Here is a 16,049-nt window from a genome sequence, read left to right as displayed (position 1 = left end):
TCATTCGGAATACTCCTTAGCTACTCTTTCAGTCTGAGCATGGTGGAAGATATTTTCGATTGCATCTCTGGGGGATGCTGGGGGATACCGACTTGAAGCTCCGTAACACGGGCGACGTTCAATCTCACTAATATGGCTCGATAGTAACCGAGTTGTGGATTCTTGGTAGACATCATCAGTGCTGCATGCAAGATATAGTCCTCACCTGTCCCGTATACTGCATTTCGTAATGGATCCAATCCCGGAGGGGTTAAAGGACCAGGCACATATGCTGTGTTTCTTTTTCTCGCCAGGAATCATTTTTGCCAATCTGATCGACTAATCTGACCCCATGCCATCCTATCTTTACCTTGGAACCGGAATCGGACCATCTCGTGACCTATTTGCTGTGCCGGTGGCACAGTATGTTGCCTTGCCACCGGTAAGTGAATTGACTATCCGGTGGAAGCTATTTGATGCGGGACCAAGATCTACTTCATTTTAGTGTACCGGTGGAATGAATTAGACCAACTTAGGCAAGTGACGGGGCGACCAGCCGCGGGAAAGCGGACATGTTTTCTCAGTGGAAAACATAAGAGCCATGAATGTACAATTCCTTCGTTCATCCCAACACCACCAACTACCGGACAATAATGTACACATTTAAGCCTCCAAAGCTTTGATAAATGCTGGGCTCTCATGGCCCTGCGAAACCTTCGCAATCGGAGTCAGGTACGCGTCCGAACCTTCCTGGCTTTCTTGAAGGCGCCGAATATAGGACTGGGCGACCTTGAGCCACAGCGCCTTCTCCCTCTCACTCGCCCCTTCGCCCTGCCAGACCCAGAGCCTGTTCCCGGCATCATAAAGAAACACATCGTCTCCATCCAAATCCGATGTCCGGACAGGTTCCCCGTCCTTGACCAGGTCAAAGGATAGCGTCCCCGTGGAGTCACTGAGCCGGAACAGTTTACGCGGGTTCCCACTGTGAACAGAGTCTCGTTTCGAGAAGAGCCCTGGTCTCGCAGCCTGGAGTGTAGATTGAGCGGCCTCCTTGCCTCCCAACAGATCGACAATGATCCGGGATCTCGACTCGAGCTGCGAAAGCACTTCCACGTCGACATGCTTCGCCAGCGTCAAGTCGTTCACTACCTGCGCAGCTTTGGCCTTTTCCATAGGGCTGCAGTTCTTCCCCTGCCACACCCAGATTTTGTCGCCTTTGTCCAAGACAAAGACGTCGTTCTCGTCGAGGCTCTCCCAAGTTGGTTCCACCTCGTGCACGATCGTGGCGTTTGAGCGGCCGGCGCCGGGATATTTGAAGATACGCAGCAGTGTCAGCATCTCCTTGGGCTCTTCTTCCTCAACATGGTTGAATCCAGAGCGTACGCCTCCAGACCGGATCGAGATATGGCGGAACAGGGCAAGAAATTCGTCTGACGGGTGCTGCTGGACCTCGCGATGCTGCGTCGCAGCACCATGCAAGAACTCGTCGAGTTCGACGGTCTTGTAAGCGGCAGTGCCGGCCTCATCCTGAGTGGTCTTGCTGCCCAGCCAGAAGAAAACATCATGGCCTAGCTTGTCGTGGTCGCCGACCTTGTATGAGTGCAGCACAATGTAGCTATCACCATCGTAGAATTGGCCATTCTTCTCCTTGGGCCAGGGGATGACTTCAAAATTCTCGATCCGCCAAACAAACAGCCCGGCCTGCTGTCCAACCTTCCCGTCGTTCCAGGCGGGCTCAGACGCAGCCGAATTGTACTTGACACGGTGGTCGAGGTCGGATCCAATCAGCTCCACATTGCTGTCTTTGATATCGTACTCCTTTGGGTGCACTAGTCCTTCGTGAGGAGCCATGTTGCTGAGTTATTGATAGTGCTAGATCGGGGTGATGTTTGGAGTTTGAGACAAAGCTGAAGGACCTCCACCACCGACGCAATTGCTGTGGGGCAGGGGGCTGAGAGCGGGGCACCATGAAACAATTAGATAATCCAGGTACATGCATACATCGAAACTGAATAAAATATAAACAAAAGGAAAAAGAGAGATACGAGATAGAGTAGGTGGAAATTGTGGGTTCAAAGATAGACCAACAGTTAGGGTTAGCTGCCATGCAGTTAGCCGGTAGATGCATGCGTGAGCTTAACAGGCAACGTTCTACACCTTGAACCAAATGCATGACTATATCTTTCTTTAAACACGAATGAAAAAAATATCAACCGAAATGATGTTCAAATCCCCCATTGATGCCCCGCTTATCCTCTTCTATCGTTCTTGTTCAATTCAATTGGGCAACTTGCATATATACAGAGATCGGAATCTAAAATCTATACTGTCGATACAATAATGCCCTTTCAGCACCTGGCCAGAAATGTAAAGTTGACTAGTTCTCTCGAACAATAATTTTTTTGGGCTACTTAATCGAATTGAATGGAGAATTCCTTCCGCCACTCCTCTCCATATTTGCGGAATATAAGATAAACATCCCTCCCAATACCAGCAAGAAGATCGCAACGAGAGTGTTTCCCCAGCTATACCCTAGTCTATTATACATCGGAACACCGGCCAAGGGGAGTAGCGCAGCTGATAGGCTTCGCAAGATATTCCCCGCAGCGATGGCACTGGCTGCGTACTTCGTGTAGGCATCGATCATGTACGCGTTGAATGGGATCTTCACATCAGCCTGCGAACTACCTGATTCGGGGACAACACTTACAAAACACTGTGTTTCCTGGTTAGACTTGCATGGGTTCTATCATTGGCAAAGCTGGAAATGCTCAACCAAACCAAAAAAATGTCAAGGGTAAATGGCCACTGTGCCTGAATTGGACTGCTATAGATCACATGACTAGCCCTATCTGTATAGATCACGTTCGAAAACGACAGTCAACTTTAAGGGTATGAACGCTATGACGAGCGGATACAAGATTCAGCAATAGCGACAAGAAACATAAATAATAAGATACTGTTTCCTCATCTCCCATTCCTTTGCCTGTACATCAAGGAGACCGTGGGAGGGATTCGTCGCTATTTATTGGAACCCGGACCGGGACAGTTCAGGGATACGATTTATGGCAATCAATTGTATCTGGAGAGAGATTGCTGCTTTTGCAGGACTTAAATTGCCCACGGGGTTGCATGCGTCGTTTCTCACTGTCCGGGACGTACATTACCCTTTTAGGAAGGTTCCGGCTTATCCATGCCAGCCTCGTCATGCCGATCCAAGGCTCGCCAGGTGAGGAAAGGACTAGTAATTACCAGTATCAATCACGAAATGTCTGCTTCAGTGCTTCCTGTCAAATATAAAAATGTTGCTACGGCTTACCTTCTCATTGTACACTTCTAGGGAACTATCCGTCGTCGATGATAATCATCACCCTCCTCGCTGGAGGCCACGTTCTTCTCGGCTCTATATTTTTCGTTCCGCTAACAATGTCAAGCTTCACGCCTTTTGTTTTCATCAAAGAAATCCGTGATCAAGCGGAAAAGCTTCTTGAAGCTGGCAATTGCTTCCCGTACATAATTTAAGTTGAGCTGGTTCAAGCAAGCTGGGGATCGACCCATAGTTTTGACACCAGGTTCATTCTGTGGCACGCACATATTTTGTGCGAGGGTACTCACCGAGTCCAACAGTTCGTTCGCCTGTTTGACTAGTTCTAGAACTAGTATTCTTTTCAGCGAGGCATCGTCGGTGAGCGACATGCAATAATAGCCAATTCCCACCTTGACGGTCCCGTCGAAGCCAGACTTGGCAATGTAGTCAAAGAAGGCGGCCGTCTGCTCAAAGACAGTCATGATGCAGACTAGGTCAACGTGTCCCAAATAACAGCCACAGCGGGTCGAGTCTTGAAAGCTTCGAATGACAACAATAAGACTGAGATCTGATTCTGGAAGACCCCAATCAAACTGCTCCAGCGCCTGGTTGAAAGTCTCCTCCCGCCAGTGCTTCATTTTAGTATCGTTTTGTGTCGACGGGATCGCGCCAGCGTCATCACCGGCGATGGGAAAAATATCGCCCGGCAAATCGACCGACATAGGATCTGGCATTCTTTGGCCAGTGGAGAGCAATGGCGTAAATATTCCTTAGCTACTTGACGGAGACGTTGTAGTCGGTGTGATCGATATTAGTCAAATAGAAGTCTCGATAACTTAACTAACAGTCCTCAGGAGGCTAAACCACGTGTATCAGGCCGTATTTCTTGTGTAAATCTCCCCCTAGTATTTTACCGGGTCCATCTGCCGCATCCTGACCACCTAATCTCTTATCATGATTAGGCGTCCAAGGCAAATTCCACATTCCATGGTTTTCTGCTTCTCTGGCCTTATAAATACAGACATAATAGCTATAATCTCTTTCGTTAAAACCCGCCTCTTTTGGCCCTTTCTCCTTCCTTTTATAACCCTTCCCCCCAAAAGATACTTTACATTATTGATCCCAAAGCACCAACTTCAATGGCATTGATTGAGATAATAGAGACCAGTGTGGTTCTGTTGTTGCTATGGACAGTGGCCGAAGTAATTCGGCGCCTTTATTTCCATCCTTTGGCTGCTATTCCAGGACCACGCCTCGCGGCATCGACTTGGTGGTATGAATTTTATTTTGATGTTATCAAACCAGGACAGTACATTTTCAAGATCCAAGAGTTGCACAAAATATATGGCAAGTGTCCTCTTGACGCGGCGCATGAATAAGAAAGTAGCTTATGATCGTCAGGTCCCATAATCCGCATCACTCCGGATGAGATTCATATGAACGATGTTGGGTACTTAGAAACTGTATATGCCCCGTCGATGGTCCCAAGAAACAAGTATGAGCACCAGCTCAGATCACTTCGAATCCCCGGAGGGGTCGGAACGACGGCAGATTACAAATTGCATAAAGTGCGACGCGATGCGTTAGCGACTTTTTTTAGTAGACGGAACGTGCTTTTCTTCGAACGACACATATTGAAAAAGGTCAATCAGCTGTGCCAATTGATTGAGCGACACGCATCCTCAGAAACCCCAGTCAATTTGTCAGATGCCTTCTTTGCCTTCTCCAATGAGTATGTTTCTCCCAGAATATCCGCAAAAGAGACAAAAAAAGAAAAAAAACTAAAACCGCTATGATACCCTGCTAATGAAAATTAGTGTGGTTACCAATTTTCTATTCGCTCACGAGACGGATATTCTGGAGGATGAAACCAAAGCAGCCGGGCTTCGCCGCAATAGCAAGAGTCTGTTACAGGGACTCCACGTGAATAAGCACCTCCCTTGGATTCCGGACTTCTTGGAGTCTCTTCCACATTCAATCAGCAGACCGATGATGCCTCCCGGTTTGATTGACATGTTGCAAATGTTTGATGTAAATCGAAGAGTTCACTGGGCCTACTTTCGCCACTAACATATAAACTAGAGAGTGCGGGCAGAGGTAGACCAGGTCATGAAATCAAAACAATCCGGAGCTACTGGTGATAAAATCCTCGGACCAACCGGCAAAGAGTCCGTGTTTGATTCTGTTTTGGATGATCCTTCCTTGACAGACTCGGAAAAAACACTACTTCGACTAGAACAAGAGGGTGCGCTACTTGTCCTAGCAGGAGCTGAATCGCCTGCCCAAACGCTCTTGATCATATTTTACCACATGGTGGCAAACCCTATAATTTTCAATAAATTGCGCACTGAACTCAGCACCGTTCGAAATGCCGACAGCTGGGCCGAGCTGGAAAAGCTGCCATATCTGTCAGCTGTGATCGAAGAGGGTAACCGTCTCTCCTTTGGCGTGACGGCCCGGACTGCACGCATTGCCTCGGATCCAATAACTTACACCCCGTCTTCCCACGTCAAATCTCCAACGACAGGCTCTCAAACATATACTATACCACCAGGAACCCCGATAAGCATTTCCACTTTGAGTGCGCACACTGCTGAGTCGGTTTTTCCTGACCCATTCACCTTTGATACGGAGCGCTGGCTTGGAGAAGAGGGACGACAACGTCGCAAGTTTAACATGGCGTTCTCCAAAGGCGGGCGGAAGTGCATAGGGATTGAGCTTGCTCGTGCAGAGCTCTACCTTGTGGTCGCTGCACTGGTTCAACGGTTCGACATGACACTCTGGAGGACGGATGCAAGCGATGTGGCATTTCAATATGATTACCAAGTGGCGACGCCAAAGCTAGACTCCGAGGGAGTCCAGGTGAAGGTGACTCGGGCAGGGCCTGGAATGGAAAGATGACAGATGAACGTTGAAGTGAAGTAATCTGTTTGGACTTTAGATGTTACTCCTAATTTTAGAAATAGAATAGAATATAAGCTACCAGCTGTTGGCAGAAGCCAAAAACGACCAGATGTGGCTGGAGAGGGCAGGAGCCACGGGAAAATACAAATCGTGATCTGCGTTTGTAAACAGAAGCCGAGCAAATCATACTCTCCGAACTGTGAAAATCATTAGCTATTCTGGCTAGTGATTGACACAAAGCCACAACGTAAGAGGTTCGTGTGCCGATTTTGATGATCCATAATTGCCACTATCACGATAACCGCTGATTTAGTGCCGAGGATTTGACTTTGAGATCAGGGGTAGATGGAACGTGCGCCGCAGAGCTGAGCTCGGTGGATAGAAACATTTTTTCCGACTCGCAATATAAACCACCATTCTCTCTCTCTCCTGTCCTTCGTGGTGACTGCATTTACCTGTCTTTCCGCCATGGCACCACAGGGTTCTTCCCGTCCAAGGAGGATCCTTATGCTCACCAATGTCGAACGGGGTGAAGCCAATGTCTTCCTGGCAACATCTTATTCTCTCCTGCATCGCGACCCTACCGCCGAGCTACATTTCGCCAGTTTTGCAGGCTTGGAGGATGGCGTTACATCTCTCTCTGAAGATGTGTGCCGCAAGGTGCCCGAGGCAAAACCAATCGTCTTCCACGAGATGAAGGGACTGACCATGAAAGAGGGTATCCAAGATTACATCTCCAGAGAAAAAGTGCCAACGCGAAAGGATTACCTCCCTGAGTCGTTTTTGGCCCCACTGAGCTTCTCTAATACAAAGCGGGCTATTCGAGACACGATCCCAATCTTTGTTCCATATGATGGTCCGCAGCTAGCCCAACTCGTTTCATCCATCATCGAGATCATCCAAAAGGTTGAGGCCGATCTCGTCGTGGTGAATAGTCTGATGACTGCAGCACTTACAGCCTGCTATCACCTGGGAATCAAGTTTATTTGTCTCAGTCCAAATGCTCTCAGGGAATTTGCAGCCTCATCTCAGCCACGGGCAGCTGGACTCTGGAAATTTCCTGCGTGAGTATTAGATTTCTTCATCTGCTACCCACCGCATGAAGCCGATCAATTTCTAACAATTATAGGCTTTTCTCTGGATATCCATACCCAGTACCCTGGTACCGCATACCATTCAATATCTACTTTATTCTTTATGCGGTACTCAGATTTGTGACAGACAAGCACAGGAAGCAAGTGGAGAAGTACTTGACTGAAAAAACCGGTGCGACTTTGCGAACACCCCTTGATCTCATTGAGAACCGGGCACCTGGGTTGAAGATTCTCGCTAGCACTTTCCCTGAGCTTGATTTTCCTCTGGTCATTCCTGAGCATGTCATTCCCTGTGGACCGATTCTTCGCAATGCCTCTTCATCTCTCACGGTGGCAGATCCGGACCTCGAGAATTGGCTGGCCCGTGGACCAACGATCTATCTCAACCTGGGAACTATATGTCAAGTCACAGAAGATCAAGCTGCGGAGCTTGCATTGGCCCTAAAAACCGTTCTGGACACATTGGAAAAGGAGCGCGAGTCTAAGAATTTCCAATTTCTATGGAAAATCAAGAAACTCGGGGAGTACAACGTTTCAGAGCCCGGCTGCAAGGTTGAGAAGATTCTTGGCGAACGCATTCGCGCCGATTCCATTAGAATTGTGGAATGGCTTAAAGCCGAGCCGATTACAGTTCTCCAGTCTGGTAACGTTGTATGCTCAATCCACCAAGGAGGTGCAAACTCGTACAATGAGGCAGTGAGGTAAGTTTCCTGCTGTTTGCTTTGAAGAAATGCCTTCGACAGCGGCTAAAGGATGCTCTAGTGCGGGTGTTGCCCAGGTGGTTTTGCCACAATGGACAGACTGCTATGACTATGCTGAGCGAGTTGAGATGCTAGGAATCGGCCGACTTGGAAGCAGAAAGGCCAAGCCCCAGTGGTCAGCTCCGGAGCTCTCGAAGGAGCTTTTGTACGTCTTGCATGGTGAAAGTTCAAAGGCCATTAAACAAAAAGCAACTGAGCTAGCAAAACTCTGTGAGAACAAGGGCAGTGGCGCGGAAACTGCAGCCCGGGTCCTTTTGGAGGAATGTTCGAGGAACGATGCTTAGGCAAGCCCAGAATGATCTTAGATAGAAGCAAGACTACTAAAATACGGCGCTCTTCTCCTATGGATAGTTCAACGAGGCTGACTCAAGAAAAAGCCATTGGTTATCTTGTCTTGTGATTTTGGGCGTAATAGCCGAAAATTGTCAAACAAGGACGAGAAAGAGAGAAAAAAATACCAAGATTTAGTTGCAATTGCTTTCTTATCTGCCTCATCCAAGACCGTTAACTCCGACGCTTTATGTATAAATTGATCAACCAATATGAGGTATATCGTCCGGCCAAGTCGTAGAATATGCCCCCGAAGGCAAGAATGCCAAAGAACGTAAGGCCTCAACAGTGGCAAACAATCTAGCAGCAAAGAAAACAAAAAAGAACAGGCACGCCAGGCTGTTGGCAATAACGGTCACCCAGACAGACTGATAACTGAAGGTACGGGGGAGCCACTTGCCGAAGAGCCAAAAGACAAGACTCGCGGTCCCCCCAAGAAAGTACATGGTTGGGATTGCAGTGGCGGTTATGATTGAGCTCGCCCGCCAAAGCACTTTCTCGATTAGGGTGGGAAAGACGAAGTCCCAAGCCACGCAGTGGATCGATCCAAGAATCAACACGCTGAACGCCGCGCCGTTTGCCAATGTGACGTTATCGGCCCTTTGTGATGTCCCAGTGGCGTGCACGGCATTGCTGGGAACCCAGAGATCGAATCTAGGGAATAAATAACAGCCAGGACCGGCGATGGCCACCCGACTAAGCTCCTGCTTTGTTGGATATCGGGCTGCAGAGAGAATGACCGATGTATTGACATCCTTTGGTTTCTCCAACAATAGGAAGTATGTGAATACTGTCGAAACAGCGAAGGAGAGCGTCAAGATCTCAAGCTGGCTAGTTCCAAGGTGTCGAACGAGTCGCGTGATCGTCTGAATCAGGAACCAAATAATCTGGAGCACGGCAATGACCTTCACTAGTTGATCGGCCTTGTTCCGGTCTGCGAGTTCGTCCTCAGACATGCAAGGAAGCTGCTCGATGATCCCGAGCTCGCGCGCGAGGAGCAGCTGTTTGGCGTCCAAAACCCAAAGATCTCCTTGGAGGACGAAAAGGTTGCCACACCAAACGCCCGCTGTGTTGCGAAATCTAGCTTTCTCCCACGAGTTAGGAAAGAAGCCCATATCCACCGTGCCTAATGCTCCACGGAAGGCGTCGTGGTTCTGCTTGTCCGGCGTCCATGGGATCAGCCCATAATAGTAAGAGTAGTCCCGAACCCTTTTTTCAATATAAAGTTTCCCAAAAAAGCGATCAAATATGTTCAGCTTCTCTTTCACGTCTTGCGGTAAGGTATCGTATCTATCTACCTGAGTTTGGCCCACGGTGACGATTTTCTCTCGCTCAAGTGTCGAGCCGAGATCAGGGGTGGATTGGACTTTAGGGAAGCTGTTATTGACGGAATTCAGTATTCGGCTTGAGCTGGACACTGGCACTGAGTTTGAACGATTCAATTGCGTTTCATCAGAAGCACTTAAATCTTCTCCAGTGGCCACGAATGAATTCCGAGTCGAGGGAGAAAGACAGCCATTCGAAGAATCATCTGTCTTACTTCTCATAGCTGAAACGCTAGGACACTTGACCACGCTAGGCGCCGGCGCAGAAAGCGAAGAGAACCGAATGGCAAAACCGCCCATGTTGGCTAAATGAATGTGGGCGCGACTCCAAGGGACACCATCTTGTTCTCGAAATTTCTCAAAGCCTTCTTCCAGAGATGAGACGGATCGGTAGTCGGCCCAGGCTTTGGCAAGAGACCATTCCGGTGCGAGCAAGTTGAGGAGCATCCAACATAACTTCCAGAACAATCGAACGGCAGCGCGGTTAAACTTTTGGATCTTGCGTCGAGGACTGGTCTGAAATGGAACTGATGGGTGGATGATAGACCAAGTGCAGATCAGAAGAACGCTCAGGCAACTCCAGACGATATCCAAGGTGCCCCTTACGTTGGGGCTGGAGACAAAGTTCACTCCATCTGGGGGCAAGGTGTAGTTGCCACTGAATGACTTCATCGCCTTGAATCACAGACATGGATTGAAAGGGAGGAAGCTTGCAGTGGGTTGCCCCTTAGAAGGAGGGAGGGTGAGAGTGTTATTATTTATTCCGAGGGCTAAGTAGATCTGCTAAAGCTGCAGCTAGTCACCTGACTAGCTGTCAGCCTTGTCTCAAGTACCTACCGTAATTAAAGTATTTATGTGTTGGGCCAATCAAAAAGAACCGCTAGCAAGTGTCGGCGGAAATCAGTGCAAGTTGGGGCCGAAAATAGCAAGCACAGCTCCAACGGGAATCGCGGCGATGAACTTGTGGATCAAAGAAGCCAAGCACAAACCCAACAAAAAGACGATCGGAATGCGGCATACTGTAGATATAGTTACTACAAATCACTTAAACTGTAGGGATAATCATGCTATCTACTAGAGCGACAGCACTATTCAAAACTCACAATGATGGCAAAGTAGGGCTATTTATAGTACGTCGGGCCAAACAAGACAGACCGCTCTAAGCGCTTGAAATATAAAAAAAGTGTTGTATGCATTTGTGGTAGGCCGTCAGCCTGTACTACACTGTACATTCAATTAGGTATTTACCCCAGATCATAGCGCCAACGTTTGTATATACAAGTGGCGGCCCATCGCCAACCACCCAAAAAATCTAGACTCCAGCTTTTGAAGCCTCTTAGAAATAGAACCAAATATGATCAATCAGCACTGCAGAGGGCAGATATCAAACCCAAAAATAAGAAGTGACTCCCGGGACCAAACTCCGAGACACCACCGCAACCCAATCAAAATGGGTGCAATCGCAGATGCAGATGCAGATGGGGTGTAGGTACAATGATATATGATAGAATAAAAAACAAGAAAAAGGGCGTTAAAAGGCTTGGTTTAGTAGCCAAGCACCGACTTAAAGGCGTCACGCTCGGCTTGAATGTCTGTCTGGAGGCGACGGGTTTGGCGGAGGGCCTCGTCTCTGTATGGTGGATTAGTCCTCTGTATTATGGATCGACGAGAAAATCAGTGGCAGTGACATACCTCTCAGCTTGAAGTTCAGCCACTTCGATCTGGGCACGGTTCATCCGTCCAATCACCTCCTCCATCTCCATGTCTGCATCACGAAGAGCTCTCTCGAGCTGCTTGACCTGCTTCTCGAGGGCTTCAGGCTGGATGACCTCGGTCAACGCGATACCGTCCCCGCTGGTGGTCTTCTCCAGACGCGGCGAGCGTGCCCCGAAGGGGGTGTTTGGTGGTCGTGGAGAGAGGGTGACGGGGTCACGCGACCCGTTTTTCATGCGCATGAGCTGAGAATTGTGGTTCTCCCGTAGTTGACGGACCTGCTCCTCATGCTTGCTCATCTCTTCCTCGGAATACTGCTGAGCTTGCACGAGGGAGTCCTCCAGCCCCTTGAGTCGGTTCTGAAGAATATTGATACGCTCAGTCGAGCACTGCTGGTCTCGCTCGCCCTTGTTGATAGCGTTGGCAAGGCGTTCGCGCAGAGAGCTGTTCATTTGAAGTTGGTGGTTGACATCGTTCCCGAGAGCGTCCGTGCGCTGGATAGAAACCACAAGCTGTTGGGAGTTCGCGCCGCTGCCTTCGGCCTGGTTCCGTTGGGTCTGTAGCTGCTGGTAGGCAGATTCCAGGGAAGATGACGTTGCCAGAACCTCGTCGGCATGAGTCGCGTCGGAAGCGGAGACATCATGCTCTTGCAAAAGCACGCGGAGAGAGGTGGTCTCCTGCTCGGCACGGTCCAGATCCATTTTGAGACCGGCAAGGTTCTTCTCGCACTGCCACTTGCCATCCATGGCATCTTCCGCGCGCTGGCGAAGGTGGCTCACCTCCTCTCGTAGGTTGCGTACCTCCCTCTCGTAGCCGAGTCTGCGTGGAGGAGCAGAGTCCTGGGTCCGAATAAGCTCGAGTTCCAGAATCCGGGTGCGTTTCTCGAAGTCGCGGGCCTGGAACGCCTGGCGGTCAAGAAGGCTTCGCAATGACCGGTGAAGCGCGTCTCGCTGTGTTTCGATCTCCTTGACCTTCTCGACCAAGCCCTCGCGGCTCTCCTTGACGCCCGTCACAGAGTTGGACCGAGACAGGCCACCAGACTTCCCAGGCATGCGTGCAACCGAGTTTGACCGCCCGAGGCCGCCGAAGACCGAATTCCGCTTGGGCGCCGCACCGTCTTCCGAAATGGAGGCAAATCGGCTGCCCTGTAACTGGGCCAAAGCCGCGTTTTCGATTTTGAGAGCTTCGTTCTCTTCCATTAAACGGGTCGCCACGGCCTGCGGGGTGTCACCATCTCGAAGCTGATCCCGGTCGTCTCGAAGTTGGTTCAACTCAACCCTCATGGCAGTCAGGAGATCCTCGAAATTGTCCTTGGATTGCCGCTCTTCAATCAGCTTCCGACGAGTGTTTTCGAGAGCAGTCTCGAGTTCCCGGGTCTTGGATGATAGATCGGACAAATCTACTCTCTCGCGTCGAAGCTAATAATCCAAGTAAGCACATATTTAGAGACATATCCAAGGTCTGAATCTTACTTGTTGCACTTGAGTCTCCAGAATCTGGACATGGGACTCGGATGCTGTCCGGTGTGACCGTTCATCTTGCAGCTTTTGGGCCAGTTCAACTTTCAGCTGTGCCCGTTCCTGTTCGTGTTGGCGTCGAATCTTTTCGACATCTTCGCTATGCCCAGAGTCTAGAGCATAGCGGATCGAGCTGCTGGTTCCCGAGTCGGAGAAGTAGTCACTGGTGCGCCGGTTGGCTTCTGGTCCTTCAGTCTGCAGTCGTTCAACCAGGTCTTCGAGTTCCATCTCTCGGCGGATGGAGCCCGCCAGCTCCGAACTGATTTCTCGCAGTTCATTTTCAAGGTCGGCAAACTTGGACGCATAGACACTGTCCTCGACACTGGCTTCGCCTATGGATTTGTATGAATTGTTCCGTACTGGCGGGTGGAAGCCATTAGGTTTGGTGTCGTAGGGGGAGGGGGTTTTGATGGGTACGTTGGCTAGAGGAGGCATTGGAGATGATAGTGGGGAGCGGCCGGTATCTGAAATCTCGGTACTAGATGATTCCGCTCCGGGAGAGGTAGCTCCTTTCCAGCCAAAGAAAGAGCTGATTTTGTTTCCGGGTGTTTTGGGTTGTCTGGGATCGACCGCGCTCATTGGAGGCGGCGGCCGTCCGTCCACGTCGATATGAAGTGGTGGTGGTCGGCTCACAGGGGGGTGCAAGGCCATAGTAGTCGCCCGCCTTTGGGTTGGAGGGGGAGAATTGAGAACCGGGATGAAGGGTTCGCTCACAAGACGACTGTGCAGTGAGGTGCCATTCGTAAACTGATGTTCGTAGCTGTTATCAAAGTACTCGGCGGCCCTTTGGTCGTCGTCGTCGTCGTCGTCCTCCTCCTCGTCCTCAACCACGGACTGTAAGAAGGACGCCGAGGCAGCAGTGTCGATTCGTAGGGGCTGCGATGGGTATGCGCCGCGTGAGAATCTAGGAATGCGCGATAAGAGCCGACGGTTAGTCTTCCAGGACTTGAACAACCGGGACAACATATAGAGGGACCAGCGCCAGCAGGATGGACTTGGGCCAGTCAGTGAGTAGTGGGTTCACATACCGATTGGGGTTGGGTGATGTCGAAGCGGCTCCCTCCACGGGGGATGGCGATCTAGGGAGGGTGGTGGTGGAAGGGGGGGAAGTAGGGTTATTATTATCAGGGATGGAAGAAGGAGGAGAGGGGTGAGCAATAGTAATCCCTAGATCGGCATGCTGCGGCAGAGGCTTTCGGCGGACTGCAGGCGGAGGAGAGGAATAGAGGGAGGAAGGGGGTGAGGTGACGGAAGCGCCGTCAGGAGAAGTGGGAGAGGCCATGAAACACCCAGGTCAACGATCAAAAATTCGCCATGGGATCGACGGACACAATCGCAGAGCATGAAAGGAGAGCACGCGCCAATTGGGAGAGAGACGAAAGGGGAAAGGATGGCTAAGTCGTGAGGACGAGATGGAAAAGGAGTTCTGGGCGGGACGAACAAGTGGATCCTAGGGGGCTGGACGCCACGAGAACGTGCTAGGATTAGCTGGTACAAACAGCAGTTCATCCTTTCTTTCTTCTCGTCGTTCTCGGTTGTCTATTTCTCGTCTTACTACCGTCGCGAAGTCCTACGTCGACTGGAATTCCCTTCTTGCCATCTCGATCCGCTGTGGATGTACTCTTGAGTACTCCCTCTATCGGCGAGGGGCCAGATCAATAGTCTTGGGGTGGGCGCACGCCCCTTGAGTCGTGGATCTGGAGTTGGCGCTAATCCATGGGACGGCTCAGGGGTTGGCCCGAGGTACCCCCCGAGTACCTACAGTATGGCCACCCCGACCAACAGTGACCACCAGGGTACACTCTCGCTGACGCGTCGCTCTGTTGATGCAACCTTGCACCTACACAATTAGGCTCATTGCGCAGGAACTAGCATGTCAACCAGGGGCGGCCTGAATACTACGACTGTGGACACTCACATCCGTGCGGGCGTGGATCACGTCAAAGTCAATCATCACAATACATAATCGATTGAAAGTTATTTGTTACTGCGGGTCTAGAATCTCTCTATCTCTCTGCCCCTTTTTCTTCCATCCCTCGTCCAGGTACTATTGCCTCTTTGGGCCGAACGTGCACCTGGCCGAACCGTGGCACAGTAGCGCGGGTATCTCGCACCAATCAGCGAAATATCAGACCGGGCGTCTCGCCCGGTTCCTGCAAGTGCCATTCATGTCACATCGAGGCGGGATGGACTTGGCCAATGCGCTTGCTCTGTGCTCAGCGGGCAGATTTACATATCCTAGCCCTTGGCGGTGAAGAACCCCGCCTGGGGCGAGTGAGACAGACATGGTTGCATAGTTCGGACTATGATCATATACCGACATCATCGGTTCATTGGGGAACCGATGCGACCGTGGAACAGGAGAAACAAGCAGTGGCGGGATCTAGTGACTTTCGCAATGGACCCGAACCCTAATCCCGCCCGAACATGCATACAATCTACCTACCCGGTGGGACTAATCCATTGCCGAATTCCATCTGATATCTCAATCGATCGGTCCGGTTCCCCAGTTCCCCCCACCAGCCGGCCGGATACCCTAGTCTAGTCGCCTCCATTGAGAATCGGACCGCACGAGGGTATGCAAGTGGCGCGTAGAAGGCATGGCAAGCTCCCAGCTAGCGGGTACAGACACAAATCACAGCCTCTAGCGTGCCGGGCTTGCCTGCTGTCAGTCCCGGGGTTAAGTGATAGTAATAACCGGGACTGGTTCTACATCAACCTTTGCTCCATATCTTTGTGGATTGCAACACGATCCAATCACTCGTCTTTTCGAACTTATCAATTGAGATCAACCCCAGCGCCACCTCCTAAAAACTTAAACTGCATCGCACCTATGAATGCACGTTCATCGACCCACTCGCCTTTGCATCAATCATCCAGCCACGGAGATTATAGAGGGTCAGTTAGGGGACTCCTAACAAATCAGACTCAAGGGAGGGGATATGCTCAGCATGTGGTCTAAGTTGATTGTAATTGGTTTTTGTGTAGATGGCAGTGAAATCATTTTCGATGTTACGGCTTTGCACCTGAGCTGCAGGAGCCTCATATCAAAACAAGAATTATCTCATAGGACGGGAAGTATTACTCCTGATCAGACCTGAGTAGAACGGCCATTGTCC

General features: G+C 50.3%; 5 protein-coding genes across 5 annotated transcripts; 2 read left to right on the top strand and 3 right to left on the bottom strand.

Annotated features, from left to right (window-relative positions):
- Positions 1-642: 642 nt before the first annotated feature.
- On the bottom strand, positions 643-1,830 carry PFLUO_LOCUS5269 (uncharacterized protein; the record flags this gene model as incomplete). The annotated part of the gene is made up of 1 exon (XM_073782703.1): positions 643-1,830. The coding sequence occupies one exon, from the start codon at positions 1,828-1,830 to the stop codon at positions 643-645; it is 1,188 nt and encodes a 395-aa protein (XP_073639331.1).
- Positions 1,831-3,408: 1,578 nt separating this feature from the next.
- On the bottom strand, positions 3,409-4,020 carry PFLUO_LOCUS5268 (uncharacterized protein; the record flags this gene model as incomplete). The annotated part of the gene is made up of 1 exon (XM_073782702.1): positions 3,409-4,020. One exon carries the CDS (start codon positions 4,018-4,020, stop codon positions 3,409-3,411), a length of 612 nt encoding a protein of 203 aa, XP_073639330.1.
- Positions 4,021-5,395: 1,375 nt separating this feature from the next.
- On the top strand, positions 5,396-6,187 carry PFLUO_LOCUS5267 (uncharacterized protein; the record flags this gene model as incomplete). Its single annotated transcript, XM_073782701.1, has 1 exon — positions 5,396-6,187. The coding sequence occupies one exon, from the start codon at positions 5,396-5,398 to the stop codon at positions 6,185-6,187; it is 792 nt and encodes a 263-aa protein (XP_073639329.1).
- Positions 6,188-6,658: 471 nt separating this feature from the next.
- Positions 6,659-8,329, top strand: PFLUO_LOCUS5266 (uncharacterized protein; the record flags this gene model as incomplete). The annotated part of the gene is made up of 3 exons (XM_073782699.1): positions 6,659-7,254; positions 7,320-7,985; positions 8,047-8,329. The coding sequence occupies 3 exons, from the start codon at positions 6,659-6,661 to the stop codon at positions 8,327-8,329; spliced, it is 1,545 nt and encodes a 514-aa protein (XP_073639328.1).
- Positions 8,330-11,245: 2,916 nt separating this feature from the next.
- PFLUO_LOCUS5265 (uncharacterized protein) lies at positions 11,246-13,896 on the bottom strand (the record flags this gene model as incomplete). The annotated part of the gene is made up of 3 exons (XM_073782698.1): positions 11,246-11,330; positions 11,393-12,831; positions 12,886-13,896. The coding sequence occupies 3 exons, from the start codon at positions 13,894-13,896 to the stop codon at positions 11,246-11,248; spliced, it is 2,535 nt and encodes an 844-aa protein (XP_073639327.1).
- Positions 13,897-16,049: the final 2,153 nt, after the last annotated feature.

This window comes from Penicillium psychrofluorescens, assembly GCF_964197705.1.
Source record: "Penicillium psychrofluorescens genome assembly, chromosome: 3".
Lineage (NCBI taxonomy): Eukaryota > Fungi > Ascomycota > Eurotiomycetes > Eurotiales > Aspergillaceae > Penicillium > Penicillium psychrofluorescens.
This window is presented reverse-complemented; position numbering and strand designations above follow the sequence as displayed.